At 44.2% G+C, this 21119-nt stretch overlaps 1 protein-coding gene across 1 annotated transcript in view; it reads right to left on the bottom strand.

Moving 5' to 3' along the window:
- The window catches only part of LOC126292207 (esterase FE4-like), a 171969-nt gene that overhangs the window by 132742 nt on the left and 18108 nt on the right, over nucleotides 1-21119 (bottom strand). Inside the window, exon 2 of the mRNA XM_049986059.1 lies at nucleotides 4212-4349. Coding sequence (XP_049842016.1) covers nucleotides 4212-4349 — 138 coding nt within the window. The remainder of the gene's footprint in view (nucleotides 1-4211; nucleotides 4350-21119) is intronic.

Raw genomic sequence — 21119 nt, 5'->3', positions numbered from 1 at the left:
AGACACTATTTTTAAGGTATCGTTAGGCGCTCGCTGTGAGCTCAGAACTGAGTAGACTGACGTGACGCTATCTACAGGCATAGTAGAGACACGGCCAACACATCTGTGCAAAGTGTCATCGGATTTCCATTTCACGACGGATCGTTTCTTGCTTTTCGAAAAGCCCTCGTATTTAAAAAAAAGTCTACCTGCTGTCATTGCTTCAGTCACTATGGATTTCCATTCACTTGAAATGTCACATCTACTGATTATCTCATAATCATCCAATGAAGAATGGTTGATTGCAAAGCAGTCTTTGCCATAAAGTTACATTTTTCATGAGGGCGATAAAACATTGATAATCGTTTTCCTTCGCCTTGTTCTCAATTAAATTTTTATATTGTATATGTAAGTCTTACATAAATCGTTATATAAACTTACCAGTCATCTTAGATACCAGTAATTTTTTTTAAATACAGTTGTTATTTGCAAGGGCTTTCTTTTTCTCAGTAACTTTATGTGGGAGTAGGAAGGAATGGCACGACAGCTGTAGTAATTATACTTTAATAACATTGTAGTGTGCTAGTGTATTACTGAACGAAAGGTTAAGGTACCATCGCCAACTTCAATGATTTAATTCTGTTTCTTATGCGAAATAAAGACGAAATTCTAATCGATGGGGAAAGTAGTGTTCAACATCTTATTTCTCTGTACCAGGAACCGCGCGACCGCTACGGTCGCCTCGGGCATGGATGTGTGTGATGTCCATAGGTTAGTTAGGTTTAAGTAGTTCTAAGTTCTAGGGGACTGATGACCTGAGATGTTAAGTCCCATAGTGCCCATAGCCATTTGAACCATTTTTTCTCTGTACCAGGAGGGACAAACACACGTGATCTCCAGCAAGGTACCTTAATGAGTGAGGAAATGTCTGAAGACTGTTACTGTCCCCTTCTTTCATATCCTCTGGTGAGCTGTTGCCTGAGTTCAGACACTGCTTTCCAGTGCATAGTCAACCTCGACTGCTTGATGCAAAACCATGAACTCCTCTCTAGTGACAGTTAGCTCGGTGCTGGTTGCGTTAGCGATCACTCACACTTTGTAATGAAAACAGGCATACAGTAAACTTACACCACCGTCGCTGCCTGTTCCATCTCCATGCACTAGTTTCTGCTTATCAACCTTGATAAGACCAGGAAAATATGAGACTTCAACACTTTTTGACTCCAAGGAGAGCGGTTCCTTTGTTCAGCTGTTACCAACTATGAGTACCGCGGTCTTTTGTGGCTGCAACCCATTGGGAGCAGATATCGGTTCACCTACATACGTTGCTGTAGAGAAGACGGGTCAGAGAAATTTGCTAGCGGAAAGAAGAAGGAATAGAAATATTATTTGGATTCAGATATCTTCAAGATGTTTGGCGAGAACATTTCTGTCAGCGTGGTGTACATGTATCACACTTAGCACCTTCTTCCATTTTATCTCTTTCTCTCTTGGCGATTCTGGAAACACTCTTTCGAATTAACTACAGAGTCAGAGAGGCTGAGGCTTAACACAGGCAAGAAACGAGCAGCCCTCTTAGATTGTTTGCAGATGTTTCTGTCATTCTCCGTCTCTGTCATCAGAAGATCAAAACCAATTGCAGAATGACTTAGATACGGTATATGTATGTTGGGAAAAGTGACAATTGTCTTTGAAGAATGTGAGGTCATCCACAAAAATACGAAAATAAATCCATTAAATTTCGATTACACGACAAATCTTGCAAATTTTTAAGGCTGCCAATTGGACTAAATATCTAGGAATTATAATTACGGACAACTTAAGTTGGGACGATCACATAGATAACGTTATGGGGAAGGTAAACCTAAGACTACGTTCTACTGGCAGAACACTTAGGAGATGCAATAGGTCTACTAAAAGGAGTACCTATAGTAATGCTTGTTCGTTCTCCGCTATAATATTGCTGTGCTGAATAGGAACCATACCAGATTGGCAGAGGACATCGAAAGAATGAGATATTCACTCTGCAGCGGAGTGTGCGCTGATATGAAACTTCCTGGCAGATTAAAACTGTGCGTCGGACCGAGACTCGAACTCGGAACCTTTGCCTTTCGCGGCCAAGTGCTCTACCAACTGACCTACCCAAGAACGACTCAGGCCCCGTTCTCACAGAGCTTCTGTAAAGTTTGGAAGGTAGGAGACGAGGTAGTGGCAGAAGTAAGGCTGTGAGGACAGGTCCTGAGTCGTGCTTGGGTAGCTCAATTGGCAGAGCACTTGGCCGCTGAAGGCAAAGGTCCCGAGTTCGAGTCTCGGTCCGGCACACACTTTTAATCTGCCAGGAAGTTTGACATCGAAAGAGTTAGAGAAGGGCATCTCGTTTTGTATTATCGTGAAATAGGGGGAGAATGTCACGGATATAACAACGAGTTGGGACGGCAGTCATTTAAACAAAGGCTCTTTTTGTTATGGCGCGATCTTTACACGAAATTCCAGTTACCAACTTCCTCCTCTGAATGTGAAATATGTCATTGTCTCCAGCCTACGTAGGAATAAATGACCATTGCAATAAAATAAGAGAATTCAGAGCTTGCACATAAAAAGTTACATGCTCATTTTTCCCAAAGCATTGTTAGAGTGTGGAACGGTAAATAAACGCTCTGAAGTTGGTTCGAAGAACCCTCTGCCAAGCACTTAAGAGGGAACTGCAGATTAGTCATGTAAATGTAGATGTAGAGGTACACTATAAGACCCCAACCAAATGAAAAAGGCTGTTTTTGTTGCATCCGTTTTTGACAATAGATGTTTTTGCACAACCATCGTATCTTTGAGCTGCAGAAAGTGAGTACAAAAGTTCATTCCTCCAAATCTCATCAGTTAAAATCGTAGGTACCTATGCACTAAAATAAAAAAAAAATGAGAAAATTACGAGACTGGTTTTTGATATGAACTTTTCATTGGTACAGTATTGTTGCATCGTTTCGAAGAGCTTCACATTCCTCATCTTCAGAGAAGTCTAATTGTGGCGTCGTGCAGTTGTATGGTTTTGACGAGCAGAAAAATCGTGGAAAACTTGTGACAACAAGACTTCATGGCGCAGCTGACACCCCAAAAAGATTGTTTCAATTAATTCTCTAAGAACATCTGCATTTCTGAATGGTTGATTATCATGCACTTGCTGTTACAGCGTGAAGTCAGTGCTGGCACGCCAGTCGGGAACGAAGAGAAGACTTTGAGAAGAGGTCAGCCAATCGCACGCTGACTAGCCTCTCTCCAGGAAGACAACGTGACAACAGCTGCCCCTAGGTTAAAACTATTGTGTTGGCAGAAGAGCTAGAGGTGGCCGAAATGCACGCGTTTTAGCTCACGCAGGCTGGCGTGAAGAGGGAAGAACTATACTGACGTGAGGTCTGGAACATGACAAGGAATTAGAATTCAGAAAGCTGACGTAATTAGTTTGATACTTAACTTTAATCCATTAATAATGAACGTCGCTCTTGACGGTACAAGATTCACAATATTATCAGTTCAAAATACATTCTTGAAGAATATGGCGCCTTGCTAGGTCGTAGCAAATGACGTACTGAAGGCTATACTAAACTGTCTTCTCTGCAAATGAGAACGTATGTAGACAGTGGACCATCGCTAGCAAAGTCGGCTGTTCAACTGGGGCGAGTGCTAGGGACTCTCTCTAGACTAGACCTGCCATGTGACGGCGCTCGGTCTGCAATCACTGATAGTGGCGACACGCGGGTCCGACGTATACTAACGGACCGCGGCCGATTTAAAGGCAACCACCTAGCAAGTGAGGTGTCTGGCAGTGACACCACAAAGACGACATAAGCGTTGACACAGACACGTAGCAGCCCACTTCGATGGCAGCTTCAGCATTAGCAACTTCGATGGCCGGCGTATCGTAGCCTCTTCACTAGTACTCTTATGTAGCTCAGTTAGAGATCAGCAGTCACTGCACAGACTGTTTTGTATGTCGCCTTTTGCTTGTGACACATATATGTAATATCAAAGTTTTGTAATTACCTAGTCGTAATAAAACTCATTAATATGAGTTGTTTGATTATTTTCTAGCGAACCCATAGTGCAGGATTCCTAGGCACAGCACCATCAACCATTGTTGGACCTGAAATGGCGACACCTCCATCACTTACCAGACCAGACTGTTGAGTAAAGCTACTACGCCTGTAAAGCACTTAAAAGTGAAGGTAATCATGACATACCCTGGGCGTGCAGACGTTGATGAAGAGGCAGTCCTCGTCGCCCCCATACTTCCCCGTAAGCATGTCGATCTGGGGCGCGATGTTGCCATGTTTAGTGGCGTCTCGGACTCCGCTCCACCCAGCTGCTGGCTGTGGTGGCTGAAATAACAATAAATAACACATGCATATAATAGGACGTGGGGAAGAAGCTGCAGCTGGAAGGAAGTCAACACACACACACACACACACACACACACACACACACACAGAGAGAGAGAGAGAGAGAGAGAGAGAGAGAGAGAGGAGGGTGAGGGATGAGGGCTTATACAGGGTATCCATATGAAAGCTCCTTCATTTTCAAATTCAATTAAAAAAGTATTACACACAAACTGAAGAGCCAAAGAAACTGGTACACCTGCCTAATATCGTGTAGGGCCTCCACAAGCTCGCAGAAGTGCCACAAAATGACATGGCATGGACTCGACTAACGTGTGAAGTAGTGCTGGAGGGAACTGAATCATCCAGAGCTCCCATAAATCCGTAAGAGTACGAGGGCGTGGAGATCTCTTCTGAACAGCACTTTGCAACACATCCCAAATATGCTCAATAATGTTCATGCCTGGGTGGGGAATTTGGTGACAGTGGAACTGTTTAAACTCCTGTTCCTGGAGCCACTCTGTAGCTATTCTGGACGTGCGGGACGTCACATTGTCCTGCTGGAATTGCCCAAGTCCGCCGGAATGCACTGTGGTGTCACCGCCAGACACCACACTTGCTAGGTGGTAGCCTTTAAATCGGCCGCGGCCCGGTAGTATACGTCGGACCATCGTGTCGCCACTATCAATTGATTGTACACCGAACGCCGCCACACGGCAGGTCTAGAGAGACTTCCTAGCAGTCGCCCCAGTTGTACAGCCGACTTTGCTAGCGACGGTTCACTGCCTTCTACGCTCTCATTTGCCGAGACGATAGTTAGCATAGCCTTCAGCTACGTTATTTGCTACGACCTAGCAAGGCGCCAGTATCTGTACTATTGATATTGTGAATCATGTACCATAAAGAGCGACGTTCTCCATTAAAGTTATTCCACCAGCTACGTCCGTTTTTCTCAATTCTAATTCCCTTGTCATGTTCCAGACCTCACGCCAGCCTGCGTGAGCTGAGACGCGTGCATTTCGGCCTCCTTCAGTAACACGGTTGCCTCTCCTGCCAACCACAAGCACAATGGACTCAAATGGGTGCAGGTGATCAGACATGATGCGTACGTACCCGTCAAACGTCAGAGTCGTGACTGGACGTATCAGGGGTCCCATATCACTTCAACTGCACCCGCCCACAGCATTTCAGAGCCTCCACCAGCTTGTACAGTCCCCTGCTGACATGTAGGGTCCATCGATTCATGAGGTTGTCTCCATACCCTTACACGTCCATCCACTCAATACAATTTGAAACGAGAGTCGTCCGACCAGGCAACATGTTTACAGTCATCAACAGTCCAATGTCGGTGTTGAGAGGCCCAGACGAGGCGCACAGCTTTGTGTCGTGCAATCATCAAGAGTGCACGAGTGGGCCAATATCGATGATCTTTCGTTGAATGGTTCGCACGCTGACACTTTCTGATGGCCCAGCATTGAAATCTTCAGCAATCTGCGGAAGGGATGCACTTCTGTAACGTTGAACGAGTCTCTTCAGTCATTGTTCCCGTTCTTGCTGGATCTTTTTCCGGCCGCTGCGATATCGGAGATTTGATGTTTTACTGGATTCCTGATATTCAGGGTACACTCGTGAAATGGACGTATGGGAAAATCCCCAGTTCATCGCTACCTCGGAGATGCTGTGTACCATCGTTCCTGCGCCGACTATAACACCACGTTCACACTAATTTAAATATTGGTAACTTGCCACTTTAGCAACAGTAACCAATCTAACAACTGCGCCAGATATATATCTTATGATCTTATATAGGCGTTGTCGACCGCAGCGCCGTAATCTGTCTGTTTACATATCTCTGTATCTGAATACGCATACCTATTGGAGTTTCTCTTCCGATTCAGTGTAGATACTAGCGTTTTGTGGAATTATGAAAAGCAGTTCAAAATTCTTTTTGTTTTGTTTCAGTTGGTAAATAATTGGTAGAAATGACCACATCTCGAGAGAGAGTCCGATGGTCAGTGTGGTATGTGGAAATGAAATCAGTCATTGCTGTCCAAAGAAATTTCCGACGTGAATTTTTTTTCAAATTCAAACAGAGCCACTAGACGGTAAGACTATCAAGGCTTTGTATGACAAGTTCGTAGCCACCGGGAGTGTAAACAGTCAGTGTGCAGATGAAGTATACAGATACACCCGACGAGTGACTAATTTCCTGAAAGTGCATTACCAATATGTGGAATACAGATATGAGTTACTTATGCAAGAAACACATACGGAAGGAAACTACGTGACTCTCTGCATACTTCCCGTCAGAGGGAAGATTGATTCTTAGTGATCTTGTACAGCACTCATAATGCTAATGCGGGAAAGGACACTTACTTCACCTTTTCAGTTTACCTAAGAATATACCTCCACAGCATTTTCTAGATCTACGTCTACATCTATATGGATACTCCGCAAATCGGTCCCTGGCAGATGGATCATCGAACCACCTTCACAATTCTCTATTATTCCAATCTGCTACAGCGCGCTGAAAGAACGAACACCTATATCTTTGCATACAAGCTATGATATCCCTTATTTTATCATGGTGATCGTCTCTCCCCATGTAGGTTGGGTCAACAAACTATTTTGGCATCGGAGGAGAAAGTTGGTGATTGGAATTTCGTGGGAAGATTCCGCCGCAACGGAAAACGCCTTTGTTTTAATTATGTCCACAGCAAATTCTGTATCATTTCAGTGACACTCTCTCCCTTATTTCGCGATAATACAAAAGTGCTGCCCTTCTTTGAACTTTTTCGATGTACTTCGTCAATCGTATCTGACAACGCACAACAGTATTATAGAAGAAGACGGAGAAGCGTAGTGTAGGCAGTCTACTTAGTATATCTGTTACATTTTCTAGGTGTCCTGCCAATGAGACGCAGTCTTTGGTTAGCCTTCCCCACAACATTTTCCTCCAATTTATGTTGGTCTTGGAAATGGAAATGAGCGTACGGCATTGTGGGCCGAGAGTCCCCCATTCGGGGAAGTTCGGCGGCCGAGAACAAGTACTCAATTGGTCACATTGGGTGACTTGGAGATGGGGATGAAATGATGATGAGGACAACACAATACTCAGTCCCTGAGCGGAGAATATCTTCTGTTCCAGCCAGGAATCGAACCCAGGCTCCTTGGCGTGACATTCCGTCGCGCTGACCACTCATTTAACGGGGGCGGACTAAGTTGGTCGTAATTGTAATACCTACGTATTTAGTTGAATTTACGGCCTTTAGATTTGAGTGATGTATCGTATAGCCGAAGTTTAACGGCTTCCTTTCAGCACTCATGTAGATGATCTCTTACATTTAGTTGTGTAGGGTCTGTCCACTTCTCTTCTGCGAGTAGACAAAATAACTTTACTGAGCTGTGCTTAAATATATTTTCAGTTTATTAAATGAGTTCTTATTCGTAGCTTTTCAGTTTTTATATAAAAAACTTTCAACAGCTGAGCTGTCAAGTATCTACCGTTGTCGATTTCATTGTCTCCAGAATCCATTGTCAGGAATAGATTTCAGAGGATGTGGCATAATAATGCATAAATCCACCCTCAGCTCTCCCAAGTTCTCAAGAGGCCCAGCGGCTTAAATTTGTAAGTAGGCTGTTTAGTTTTTTTTATTGGTAACGCCACGTATATGAAAATCACTGGATGGCTGCGTGCAGTCTGTGGCTTGTTTGCATTGTTGTTTGCTATTGTAGTGTTTGTGAGATGGATGGTAACAGCGGGTAGCGTTGCGCACTTGGAGATGAGCCGCCAGCAGTGGTGGATGTGGGGAAGTGAGATGGCGGATTTGTGAGAGCGGACGATCTGGACCAGTGTCCATCAGAAACAGTACATTTGTAAGAATGGATGTCATGAACTGCTATATATATTATGACTTTTGAACACTATTAAGGTAAATGCATTGTTTGTTCTCTATCAAAATCTTTCATTTGCTAACTATGCCTATCAGTAGTTAGTACCTTCAGTAGTTTGAATCTTTTATTTAGCTGGCAGTAGTGGCGCTCGCTGCATTGCAGTAGTTCGACGAAGATTTTTGTGAGGTAAGTGATTTGTGAAAGGTATAGGTTAATGTTAGTCAGGGCCATTCTTTAGTAGGGATTATTAAAAGTCAGATTGCGTTGCGCTAAAAATATTGTGTGTCAGTTTAGTGTTGATCAGAATAGGTAAAGAGCGAAATGTCTGAGTACGTTCAGTTTTGCTCAGCTGTTTGAAAATCAAATAATGTAAGAGATTTATCAGCACAGTAATTCAATAATTTTTCTAAGGGGACGTTTCAAATTGCCTCTGTCTGCAACAGAAGTAGGCCACTTAGATGTTATGGAACTTCAGATATTTCAACATCAGCCAAGTAACGCATTACAGTTGAATAGTTTTCTAGACTAGAACGTGACCACTTCTGTTCCATCAGACAAATAGGCACCCATATTGCAAGAAATTCTGTGCTTGTGCAGTAAATGGCTCCACTCAGTGCAGCCCACTCTACAAGTGGCAGAAATTCCGGAATGTAAGAGATTTTTGCAGTGTACCAGTAACTCAGAAAATGGTGAGAGAAATGCTGTAACTTTGTGGTCACTCATTAGCTCACCACGAAGTGACTGCAAAATGGTGACATTGCTTTACACTACATAGGCGAGCGATAACATCACACTTGCAAATTAAACACTTCTCAGCAGTTATAAGAGTGTATTTTACATAAAAAGTCATTTAACAACACCGAACAAGCACTGACGTAAAGAACCGAAAGCAACTCTTAACACATAAACACTAGCTCAACAAAATTAATTTGTCTACTCACATAAGACGACTAACAGGTAATGCTCGAGATGTATCGTAAGTGAGAGCACTACTGTTGTGGAAGTTGTCTTTCACTAAAGAATGCTGCAACTGCTATACACAGGGGCGGAGAATAAGTTTGTTTGCAGACATTTACATAGCTTCTATCCATAAGCATTTCTCTCATTAGTATTATTAGTAACTCATATTTTCACTCCACGGCTGTCCAACATACTGGTGGTCATTTCGTCCCCTTTCGGAGTCGTTTCACCTCTTCCCTCGGTGTTGCTTTCAGTTTGAGTTCTGGCTTTTTACGATGGACATCTGGTTCTGTCCGCAGAACTTCGCCGTCAGTAAAGCCACAATAACGTCGCCGCGACGTCTGGCAGATGTATGATGCCAGGCGTGTGGTTATTTGTCGTCAAACTTGTCTATAGACCATTCGCGTTCATGGCGATAATTATCTTATTGACAGTGTCTCGCAAATAATTTACACAGTACGGAACGTGTACCAGGTCAAGCACACTATTCAAAACAGCCCGAGGACACCGTTATTCTCAACGAGCTAATATATGCTTTCAATATGGCCATACACGGAGCACAATAAGCCACACTAGCTAGCTTGACGTTTGCGTTTAAACCTGTTTCACTGCTCACCAACTTGTGGTGACTTATAATTTGCTTCCGGAGAGAGAGCGTGCTGCACAGACCTCGGGTAACTGGAAGTACGCCCATAATAACTCGTGCATAACCAATCAGAAAATGGAAAAACCTTGGAATGCTGGAAGACGGCTAGTCTCTCTGAACCAGAGGGTCAGCTCTGGGTGGAATGGTATGGCGCGACAAGTTGCGGATCACATAAAAATTATGGTTTGTTGCGCCTGCCGAATTTTGTGTTTTGTCATCCGGTCACCTGGTTGCTGAGGAGCCCCCAAAATGAAAGGTTTTTAGACCGCGCATTTCCGAAGTTAAGTTTACGTGAATGTGGATATACCGAAATGAGAATGTGCCCTTAAGATGATTGCTATTGTGTTAGAAATTGCACGATTGTGATTTCTGCCGTGTGTGGTAGCTGGATGATGTAGGTTTACCCCATGTATTCAAGTCATGATGTCCTTTTTTTTTTAAATAGTACCTTGTCATCCGAAGAGTAATGTTTAGCCGGCAGATGGGGCCGAGCGATTCTAGGCGCTTCAGTCTGGAACCGAGCGACCGCTACGGTCGCAGGTTCGAATCCTGCCTCGGGCATCGATGTGTGTGATGTCCTTAGGTTAGTTAGGTTTAAGTAGTTCTAGGTCCTAGGGGACTGATGACCACATTACCAGTTGTTGAGTCCCATACTGCTCAGAGCCATTTGAACCATTTTGAGTAATGTTTGGAATCATTTCCTTGTTAATTCATATTGTGAGCTGAGAAATTATGGTTGAAGTGAAAGTGAGTTTCCAGCCACGGTCCACTCCCTGTCGTCTTGAGTGCGACATGGGAGCATGTCCAGATATTTAGCTTCTTATCGGGCAGGTCGGTGGTGTGCCCTTCTACATTCAGCCGTCGACCTGGAAGTATCGACTATTCGACTCGCTCTCCCTGCAAGACGTCCTCCCTCTACCTCTGCAGAACCGCCTACTTACTCCGTGTCGGTAACAGTGGCGGTTACCATCATATATTAATGCTATTTGTGTACAAATCGGAGCCGATGCTTAATGAAACGTGTATGTTGGTGTCTATATTTTCTGGGCGACACGGGATGATTTGGCTGATGGTTTCGTCTGGCCCTTGTCGCTGATTAGGCCTGTATTACACTACCATATTTCTTTGTCAAAGTTGATATGTCAAATATTTATATCAAAGAAATTTGGTGGTGTTGTAGGGGACTTTGTCATATCTCGCCTGTCGTCCAATAAATACAATCAAATCTAGGATCTCGCTGTAGATTTGATCATAAGTCACTTGTCTTCTGCTCACTGCAATGTGAAATGTTACCATTTGGAGCGCTAGCATCACTGCATCGTTCTGTCACCAGTAGTGTGTTTGTAAACATGGCCGCGAAGTACTGTGTGTGCTGTCAACTACAAAATTATTAGAATTGTATGTAGGTGATGAGGCGCTTTACAGCGTGGGGCATCCTGAGTACAAAAATAGATTAAGAAGGCTGGAGAGCTACAAAAAAATTTTGGAGCTGTAATTAGCTAGGTGCACAGGTGACGACATAAAAAAGAAAATCAATGGACTGAATTCAAGCTACTCTCACGAGAAAGCAAAACTACGCATCGACATATTTCATTTTGATATTGAATCTGATTGATGCAAGGAGAAAATACAAAGATGCACTAAATGAAGCAGGCAAAAAGGAAAACAAACGTCTCAAAAATGGGATCGACAGGAAGTGCAAAATAGCTAAGCTAAAGGAGAAATGTAAGGACGTAGAGGCGTATATCACTAGGAGTAAGATAGATACTGCCTACAGAAAAATTAAAGAGACGTTTGGAGAAAAGAGAAACACTTGCATGAATATTAAGAGCTCAGATGGAAACCAAGTTCGAAGCGAAGAAGGGAAAGCAGAAAGATGGAAGGAGTATATGGAGGGTCTATACAAGGGCGGTGTTCCTGCCGGCAATATTATGGAAATCGAAGAGGATGAAGATGAAATAGGAGATGTGATACAGCTTGAAGAGTTTGACAGCACTGAAAGACGTAAGTCGCAACAAGGCCCTGGGAATAGACAACATTCCATTAGAACTACTGATAGCCTCGGGAGAGCCAAGCCAGACAAAACTCTTCCATCTGGTGAGTAAGATGTAGGAGACAGGCGAAATACCCTCAGACTTCAAGAAGAATATAATAATTCCAATCCCAAAGAACGCAGGTGTTGACAGATGTGAAAATTACCGAACTATCAGTTTAATAAGTCACAGCTGCAAAATACTAACACGAATTCTTTACAAACGAATGGTAAAACTAGTAACAGACGAGCTCGGGGAAGATCAGTTTGGATTCCGTAGAAATGCTGGAACACGTGAAGCAATTCTGACCCTACGACTTATCGTAGAAAATAGATTAAGGAAAGGCAAACCTACGTTTCTAGCATTTGTAGACTTAGAGAAAGCTTTTGGACAATGTTGACTGGAATACTCTCTTTCAATTTCTGAAGGTAGCAGGGGTAAAATACAGGGAGCGAAAGGCTATTTACAATGTGTACAGAAACCAGATGGAAGTTATTAGAGTTGAGGAGCACGAAAGGGAAGCAGTGGTTGGGAAGGGAGCGAGACAGGGTTGTGGCCTATCCCCGATGTTATTCAGTCTGTATATTGAGCAAGCAGTAGGAATTATAATCCATGGAAAAGAAATAAAAACTTTGAGGTTCACCGATGACATTGTAATTATGTCAGAAACAGTAAAGGACCTGGAAGAGCAGCTGAACGGAATGAACAGTGTCTTCAAAGAAGGGTATAAGATGAACACCAACAAAAGCAAAGCAAGGATAATGGAATGTAGTCGAATTAAATCAGTTCATGCTGAGGGAATTAGATTAAGAAATGAGTAAAGTAGTAGATGAGTTTTGTTATTTGGAGATCAAAATAACTGATGATGGTCGAAGTAAAGACGATATAAAATGTAGACTGGAAATGGCAAGGAAAGCGTTTCTGAAGATGAGAAATTTGTTAGCATCGAGTATACATTAAAGTATCAGGAAGTCGTTTCTGGAAGTTTTTGTATGGAGTGTAGCCATGTATGGAAGTGAAACATGGAAGATAAATAGTTTGGACAAGAAGAGAATAGAAGCTTTCGAAATGTGGTGCTACAGAGGACTGCTGAAGATTAGATGCGTAGATCACATAACTAATGAGGAGGTATTGAATAGAATTGGGGAGAAGAGGAGTTTGTGGCATAACTTGACTAGAAGAAGGGATCGGTTGGTAGGACATGTTCTGCGGCATCAAGGGATTGTAGGGCACCGTGGATGGTAAAAATCGCAGAGGGAGACGAAGAGATGAATTCACTGATCAGATTCAGATGTAGGTTGCAGTAGGTACTGGGAGATGAAGAAGCCTGCACAGGATAGAGTAGCATGGAGAGCTGCATCAAACCAGCCTCTTGAATCAAGACCACAACAACAACAAGAACAGTGCTTTACATGTTTCAGGTGTTATTTTAGTTAATTTGCACCGTGGTATTCGATTCCTGTACTGTAAGCTAGAGTAACTGTCTCATGTAGCAAGAAACCGTAGTGTCACTGTGAGCCTGTCCTCTGCAGATATAGCAGTTATTAAGTGAGTATTGTGCTTTGTGATATGGCGAGACGCTTCACTGAGCAAATACGGAAAAGTATGCTCATCCATTCTCACGTAATTTATGTACGACTTCCCGTCCTCCATTAGAAGCTCACGTAACAAATTTTGTTGAATGTTTTTATCGTCTCGTCATAAAGCCCACGGCTTCAGCCGGGTGCGTTTCTTATTTTTCCTCACTTCCAATTGCGCACACAGTGCAATTGTGGTACATGCAACTGCTCCGCATAACAAGTTATTGTTGTCAACCATCTCGAACTGCGACGAAAAATATGATGACCCTTTTTAACGTCACTTCAAATATATATGTTAAATAAATTTGACAAATATCTGAGCATATATTTGTCAAAGAAATATGATAGTGTAATACTGGCCTTACTGTTTATAAACATCATTGCTGACTGAGTTGTAGGTGCCTGAAGTTATTGGGGAGTAAACTGGGAAAAGTGCTGAATTGTAGTATTCAGGCAAGTAGCTGCGTTGCTAGCAGAACGAGTGGTTCCAGACATGGGTAGAAGCATGTTGTTTGTTAGCTCAGTGCATCAAAATATGCAGTTCACTTACTATTTCATACTTAAGAGGACGTATTCTCTAAAATCGTTTATACTGTGCTTTTACCAAAAAAACAATGTTCAAATGTGTGTGGAGTCTTATGGGACTTAACAGCTAAGGTCATCAGTCCCTAAGCTTACACACTACTTAACATAAATTACCCTAAGCACAAACACACACACCCATGGCCAAGGTTCAAATGGTTCAAATGGCTCTGAGCACTATGGGACTTAACATCTGTGGTCATCAGTCCCCTAGAACTTAGAACTACTTAAACCTAACTAACCTAAGGACACCACACACATCCATGCCCGAGGCAGGATTCGAACCTGCGACCGTGGCAGTCGCGCGGTTCCGGACTGAGCGCCTAGAACCGCTGGGCCACCACGGCCGGCCATGGCCAAGGGAGGACTCGAACCTCGGCCGGGAGCAGCCGCACAGTCCATGACTGCAGCGCCTAAGACCACTCAGCTAATCCCGCGCATCTCACCTTACCCCACAGATCGTCAATGAACAGTATGTCGAGAACAAGGGCGATCCTATCAGACTTTCCTGGAGCACTCCTGCCTTTACTATTGTCTCTGTTTTCTATTGCTTAAAAACTTCCATCAATTTGCCTGTCTGAGAATCTATTCCATATGCCTGGACCTTCGTTGACAGCCTGCAGTGCGATACTGTGTCAAACACTTTCCGGAAATGTCCGAATGTCCCTTCATCCGGGTTCGGAGGGTATCGTGCGGCTATAAGGGCTGCGAATTTCGCTACAGCGATGCTTTTTAAATCCATATTGATTGGTCGACAGACGCTTTTCTTGTCACGTATATTTATTGTATTCGAACGTACAGCATGTTCAAGAAATCTGTATAAAATCGACATTAAGGTTTGGATGGCCTGAGGATGTATTGTTATGTAGCTGTCAGCAAGGGGTTCCTCCTGTTTCCCACAGAAATAAGAGTAGGATACGTCCTTCGTGTGGCCGTTAGTTTAGCGTCTCCAGACAGCAGGCCGCGCGCGGCCGGATGACTTGCCAAAAGGATGTCATTATCTCTCCCGCCCGCTGCGCCATCAATCAGTTACGTAACGTGCTCGGATAACCAAGTCAGACTCATAAAACACAATTTTCAGAAAAAAAACAGAACACCATGAAAAACTAGATATAGGACGTTCATAGTCACAGGACATATACATTAGTATGTTCTGTAGAAATGCTTAGCATTAGAAACATGTCGGCCCGCGGGTTCAAGGTCAACATTGATATCACGGTGAAATGTGTCTGCGGCTCTTGTTGTCTCTATAAACCGTAGGTAATGGATCCCTGTGAGTTGAGCAGACGCGCAGCGTATCTCGCAGACGTATTCGCGAACCTTACTGTCAAATCAGCGAGTTTTGAAGAGGACGTATTATTGGCATGAGGGTATGTGGTGCATCCACCTGGGATACCGCTGCTCGTGTGGGACGAGATGTTTCGGCAGTGCAACGGGTGTGTACGGAATACTTTATGGGACGCCGTAGAACACGAAGAATGCGTCAGGCTGCACACCCCCTTCCTCGAAAAGATAGAAACGTCGTCTGAACGTCATTGCAGAACAGATCTCCGTCGTCCTCGGCTCTGCCACAACAGTGTCGTATGTAAAGTACACAAGCGGCAAGACGCAGTCAATACCTTCGCTGCGCAGTGCCGATGGTACTGTTATCGACGACTGTGCCGCTAAAGCGGAATTATTGAACGCAGTTTTCCGAAATTCCTTCACCAGGGAAGACGAATGGAATATTCCAGAATTTGAAACACGAACATCTGCTAGCATGAGTTTCTTAGAAGTAGATACCTTAGGGGTTGCGAAGCAACTCAAATCGCTTGATACGGGCAAGTCTTCAGGTCCAGATTGTATACCGATTAGGTTCCTTTCAGATTACGCTGATACTATAGCTCCCTACTTAGCACTCATATACAACCGCTCGCTCACCGATAGATCTGTACCTACAGATTGGATAATTGCGCAGGTCGTACCAGTGTTCAAGAAGGGTAGTAGGAGTAATCCATTTAACTACAGACCTATATCGTTTACGTCGGTTTGCAGTAGGGTTTTGGAGTATATACTGTATTCAAACATTATGAATCACCTCGAAGGGAACGATCTATTGACACGTAATCAGCATGGCTTCAGAAAACATCGTTCTTGTGCAACGCAGCTAGCTCTTTATTCGCACGAAGTAATGGCCGCTATCGACAGGGGATCTCAAGTTGATTCCGTATTTCTAGATTTCCGGAAAGCTTTTGACACCGTTCCTCCTAATCAAGCTGCGGAGCTATGGGGTATCGTCTCAGTTGTGCGACTGGATTCGTGATTTCCTGTCAGGAAGGTCGCAGTTCGTAGTAATAGACGGCAAATCATCGAGTAAAACTGAAGTGATATCAGGTGTTCCCCAGGGAAGCGTCCTGTTCCTGATCTATATAAATGACCTGGGTGACAATCTGAGCAGTTCTCTTAGACTGTTCGCAGATGATGCTGTAATTTACCGTCTAGTAAGGTCATCCGAAGACCAGTATCAGCTGCAAAGCGATTTAGAAAAGATTGCTGTATGGTGTGTCAGGTGGCAGTTGACGCTAAATAACGAAAAGTGTGAGATGATCCACATGAGTTCCAAAAGAAACCCGTTGGAATTCGATTACTCGATAAATAGTACAATTCTCAAGGCTGTCAATTCAACTAAGTACCTGGGTGTTAAAATTACGAACAACTTCAGTTGGAAGGACCACATACATAATATTGTCGGGAAGGCGAGCCAAAGGTTGCGTTTCATTGGCAGGACACTTAGAAGATGCAACAAGTCCACTAAAGAGACAGCTTACACTACACTCGTTCGTCCTCTGTTAGAATATTGCTGCGCGGTGTGGGATCCTTACCAGGTGGGATTGACGGAGGACATCGAAAGGGTGCAAAAAATGGCAGCTCGTTTTGTATTATCGCGTTATAGGGGAGAGAGTGTGGCAGATATGATACACGAGTTGGGATGGAAGTCATTACAGCATAGACGTTTTTCGTCGCGGCGAGACCTTTTCACGAAATTTCAGTCACCAACTTTCTCTTCCGAATGCGAAAATATTTTGTTGAGCCCAACCTACATAGGTAGGAATGATCATCAAAATAAAATAAGAGAAATCAGAGCTCGAACAGAAAGGTTTAGGTGTTCGTTTTTCCCGCTCGCTGTTCGGGAGTGGAATAGTAGAGAGATAGTATGATTGTGGTTCGATGAACTCTCTGCCAAGCACTTAAATGTGAATTGCAGAGTAGTCATGTAGATGTAGTGTAATGCATCATACACTGTCGGGGGTGACACTCCGACGCCGCCGTCGCCGCAAGCGTTAAATGCAGAAACAGGCTAGACGGCAATGGTGTATGGAACGATGTCACTATGAACGGCATCAGACAGTGTTTTCGGACGAATCCAGTTCCTGTTTGTTTGAAAATGATAGCCGCTTTTTGGTTCGCCACATACAGGGTGAGCGGCAGCACAACGACTACTTTCGCTCTCGAGGTCTTTTGGTGTGAAGTGATATTGGGTACAGCCACAAATCACAGTGTGTGTTCAGGATGCTGCGACCACCGTGACCTACGTGAATGACAGTCTGCGATCCCTAGTGTGGTATGCGTACTGTAAGACCTCGAGTACACACACCATCAGATTATTTGACCTGTCGCTCTAACGAAGTAGACGAGTGCCTCGTGGTCTTTTCGTGGCGTGTTTATCTTCTGCCGTTAGGTCAGGCGATAGAAATGCCACTTGCACGCTTAGAGTAGCAGATTGACGGTGACCAACTTTAAACAGAACTTGATTAATTTTCCCACACATTTATTAAAATAATAAAAAGCATAGACATTACGTAACTTGATTCTGGATGCTGTTTGCAATTCACAATCTGAAGTTCCTTTGCGGGCCGGTGTGGCCGAGCGGTTCTAGGCGCTTCAGTCTGGAACCACGCGACCGCTACGGTTGCAGGTTCGAATCCTGCCTCGGGCATGGATGTGTGTGATGTCCTTAGGTTAGTTAGGTTTAGGTTTAAGTAGTTCTGAGTTCTGGGGGACTGATGACCTCAGCTGTTAAGTCCCATAGTGCTCAGAGCCTGAAGTTCCTTTGGTCTTGGTATGTTAATCTTATTCTCACGTATATCTCTGATACGTGACAAAAGTTCAAAGTTCAAATGGCTCTGAGCACTATGGGACTCAACTGTTGTGGTCATCAGTCCCCTAGAACCTAGAACTACTTAAACCTAACTAACCTAAGGACATCACACACATCCATGCCCGAGGCAGGATTCGAACCTGCGACCGTAGCAGTCGCACGGCTCTGGACTGCGCGCCTAGAACCGCGAGACCACCGCGGCCGGCGTGACAAAAGTGTCTATACATTTATCTTCATGGCTATGCACAGGAATATGGTAATCTTATTAGGCGCAGACTGAAACTTGACTATAGCCTGGTACAGACAAATGTAGAACTCGTACAGACTGGTACAGACTGATGCAGACTGGTACAGACTGATGCAGACTGACTAATCGGAGGTCTCTACACTCGTTATATTTCCTTGCACGTTCACGTATCACTGTGCGGGTGTGATCCGCGAGGAGAAAAGGTTCTGTGTTAGCAGCAATCTCATTGACTGCGTTACATATTAATACGCGGATCGGCGGAAGCAGAATTTGGTCCGTCTCTATGGCAGCGCCATCTCGTAGTGCGGAGATCGACGAGCGCTGCCCCTGCGCTGTTGTGCTTTGGGGGCCCCGCTACAGTGGGAAAGTTGGGTACGCTATGACTATGCGGAACTATGTACACAATACCTAGCCATACCCTTTCTGTACAACACCCCAGACGCCATTTTTCAGTAAGACAATGTACGATCACATATTGCTGCACTAGCACGTGAGTTCATGGTGCCTTTTGCCCTGGCCTGACCGACTCGAGACTTGTCGTTAGTCGATAATGTGTGAGATATGGTGAAACGATGGGTGCAGTGCTCTGACCCAATTCCAACCACCACAGATGAACTTTGGAACAAGATGAATATTAGAGTACTTTAAAATTCTGTCTGATTATACCCTGACAGAAAAAATCGCAACAACAAAACATAATGAATGTAGTATAACGAAATTTCAGGAGTATACACACACCAAAAAACGGTTTGTATCATTTCGGTTCCGAGAGTTTCGCAAACTGTACTGTGTATCTTCAGGAGTTCTCGGAACCGCGGTGAAGCGAAACTTTTTTTTGATGTGTGTATTTGTCTAGTTAACTTTGCAAGAGAGCAGGTTAATGTAAGCGAGATACAAGCCACTGCAAACAAGACGTACTTGTAGAATAACAGTCGGTGTAATAGGCAGAATATTGAACGCAAGCATGCGAAAGTGTGTCCATTGCGTTGCACACATGCCGGATATTACTTTGTCGCATGGAGTTCTTAGCCTGTTGGACTTGGTCGGTCAACACTGGAACATTCAATGCCGTCTGTGGATCTGGCTAGAGTTTTCGTGCAATGATGTCCGATATGTTTTCGATTCTACACAGATATGTTGATTGAGCAGGCCTAGGCAACATGTCGACATCCTATGGGGTATGCTGGCTTGCAACAGCTGTATGTGGGCGAGCGTTATCCTGTTTGGGTAAAAACCTGTTATTTCGTTAATGAATGCCAACAGTACAGGTCGAATCACCGAACTTAGGAACAAATTGGTAGCCAGTGTGCGTGGGATAAGAACGAGATTGCTTGTGCTGTCATACGAAATCGCAGCCTAGACCATAAGTCTAGTGCATCTAGCCTGCAGATGGGTGGTTCCCTGCTCTCCCCTGGCCTCCTTCTAACCAACACATGGCCGTCACTGGTTCCGAGGCAGAACCAGTTTTCATGTGCTAACCCCCAACAGACCTCCACCCTGACCTCCCTCTCGATTGACACCACTGAAGTTGACAATGGTGATGGTGTGGGGTCAGGTGGAATGCGCGCTACATGGCATCTGGATGGCAGCTGTCCTAGAGATAATCGATTTGCCACAAGTCGTTGTGTCATTGTGGTGCCACCTCCTGCTCAAATTGCTGCCGCAGATGCAGTTTGATGCACCAGAATCATAAGCTGAACAAGATGCTCTTCCACCTGTGTAGTGCCACCCCTGTCCCTCTGGAGCACGATCTAATTGCGACCGTTCATTCTCTTGCCCAATGTTGCCAGCTGCCACATACAGTGGCTACATTCCTACCAAGTCTTTACAAAAGTATCGCAGAAGGAGGAATATTCACCTTCTCTTAGCCCTATTACACGACCTCGATCAAACTCGGTGAAGTGTTGATAATGGTGTCTTTGTAACCTTAAAGGCACCGTTGACTAACATCAACTCACCATGCCCAATCTTAAAGGAAACTAACACAGACGTTACAGCGTGTACACTACTGGCCATTAAAATTCCTACACCAAGAAGAAATGCAGATGATAAGCGGGTATACATTGGACAAATATATTATACTAGAACTTACATGTGATTACATTTTCACGCAATAACGGCCTTGATACGCCTGGACATTGAGTCAAACAGGGCTTGAATGGCGTGTACAGGTACAGTTGCCCATGCAGCTTCAATACGATACCACATTTCATCAAGAATAGTGACTGGCGTGTTGTGACAAGGCAGTTGCTCAGCCACCATTGACCAGACGTTTTCAGTTGGTGAGAGATCTGGAGAATGTGCTGGCCACTTCAGCATTCGAATATTTTCTGTATCCAGAAAGGCCCGTACAGGACCTGCAACATGCGGTCGTGCATTTTCCTGCTAAAATGTAGGGTTTCGCAGGGATCGAATGAAGGGTAGAGCCACATGTCGTAACACATCTGAAATGTAACGTCCACTGTTCAAAGTGCCGACAGTGCGAACATGAGAAGACCGAGACGTGTAACCAGTGGCAGCCCATACCATCACGCCGGGTGATACGCCAGTATGGCGATGAAGAATACAGGCTTACAACGTGCGTTCACCGCGATGTCGCCAAACACGGATGCGACCATCATGATGCTGTTAACAGAACCTAGATTCATCCGAAAAAATAACGTTTTCTCATTCGTGCACCTAGGTTCGTCGTT

Source organism: Schistocerca gregaria, chromosome 9 (assembly GCF_023897955.1).
Source record: "Schistocerca gregaria isolate iqSchGreg1 chromosome 9, iqSchGreg1.2, whole genome shotgun sequence".
In the NCBI taxonomy this organism is placed as follows: Eukaryota; Metazoa; Arthropoda; class Insecta; order Orthoptera; family Acrididae; genus Schistocerca; species Schistocerca gregaria.
The sequence above is the reverse complement of the archived record's forward strand: the minus strand, read 5'-3'. Positions and strand labels throughout refer to the sequence as shown.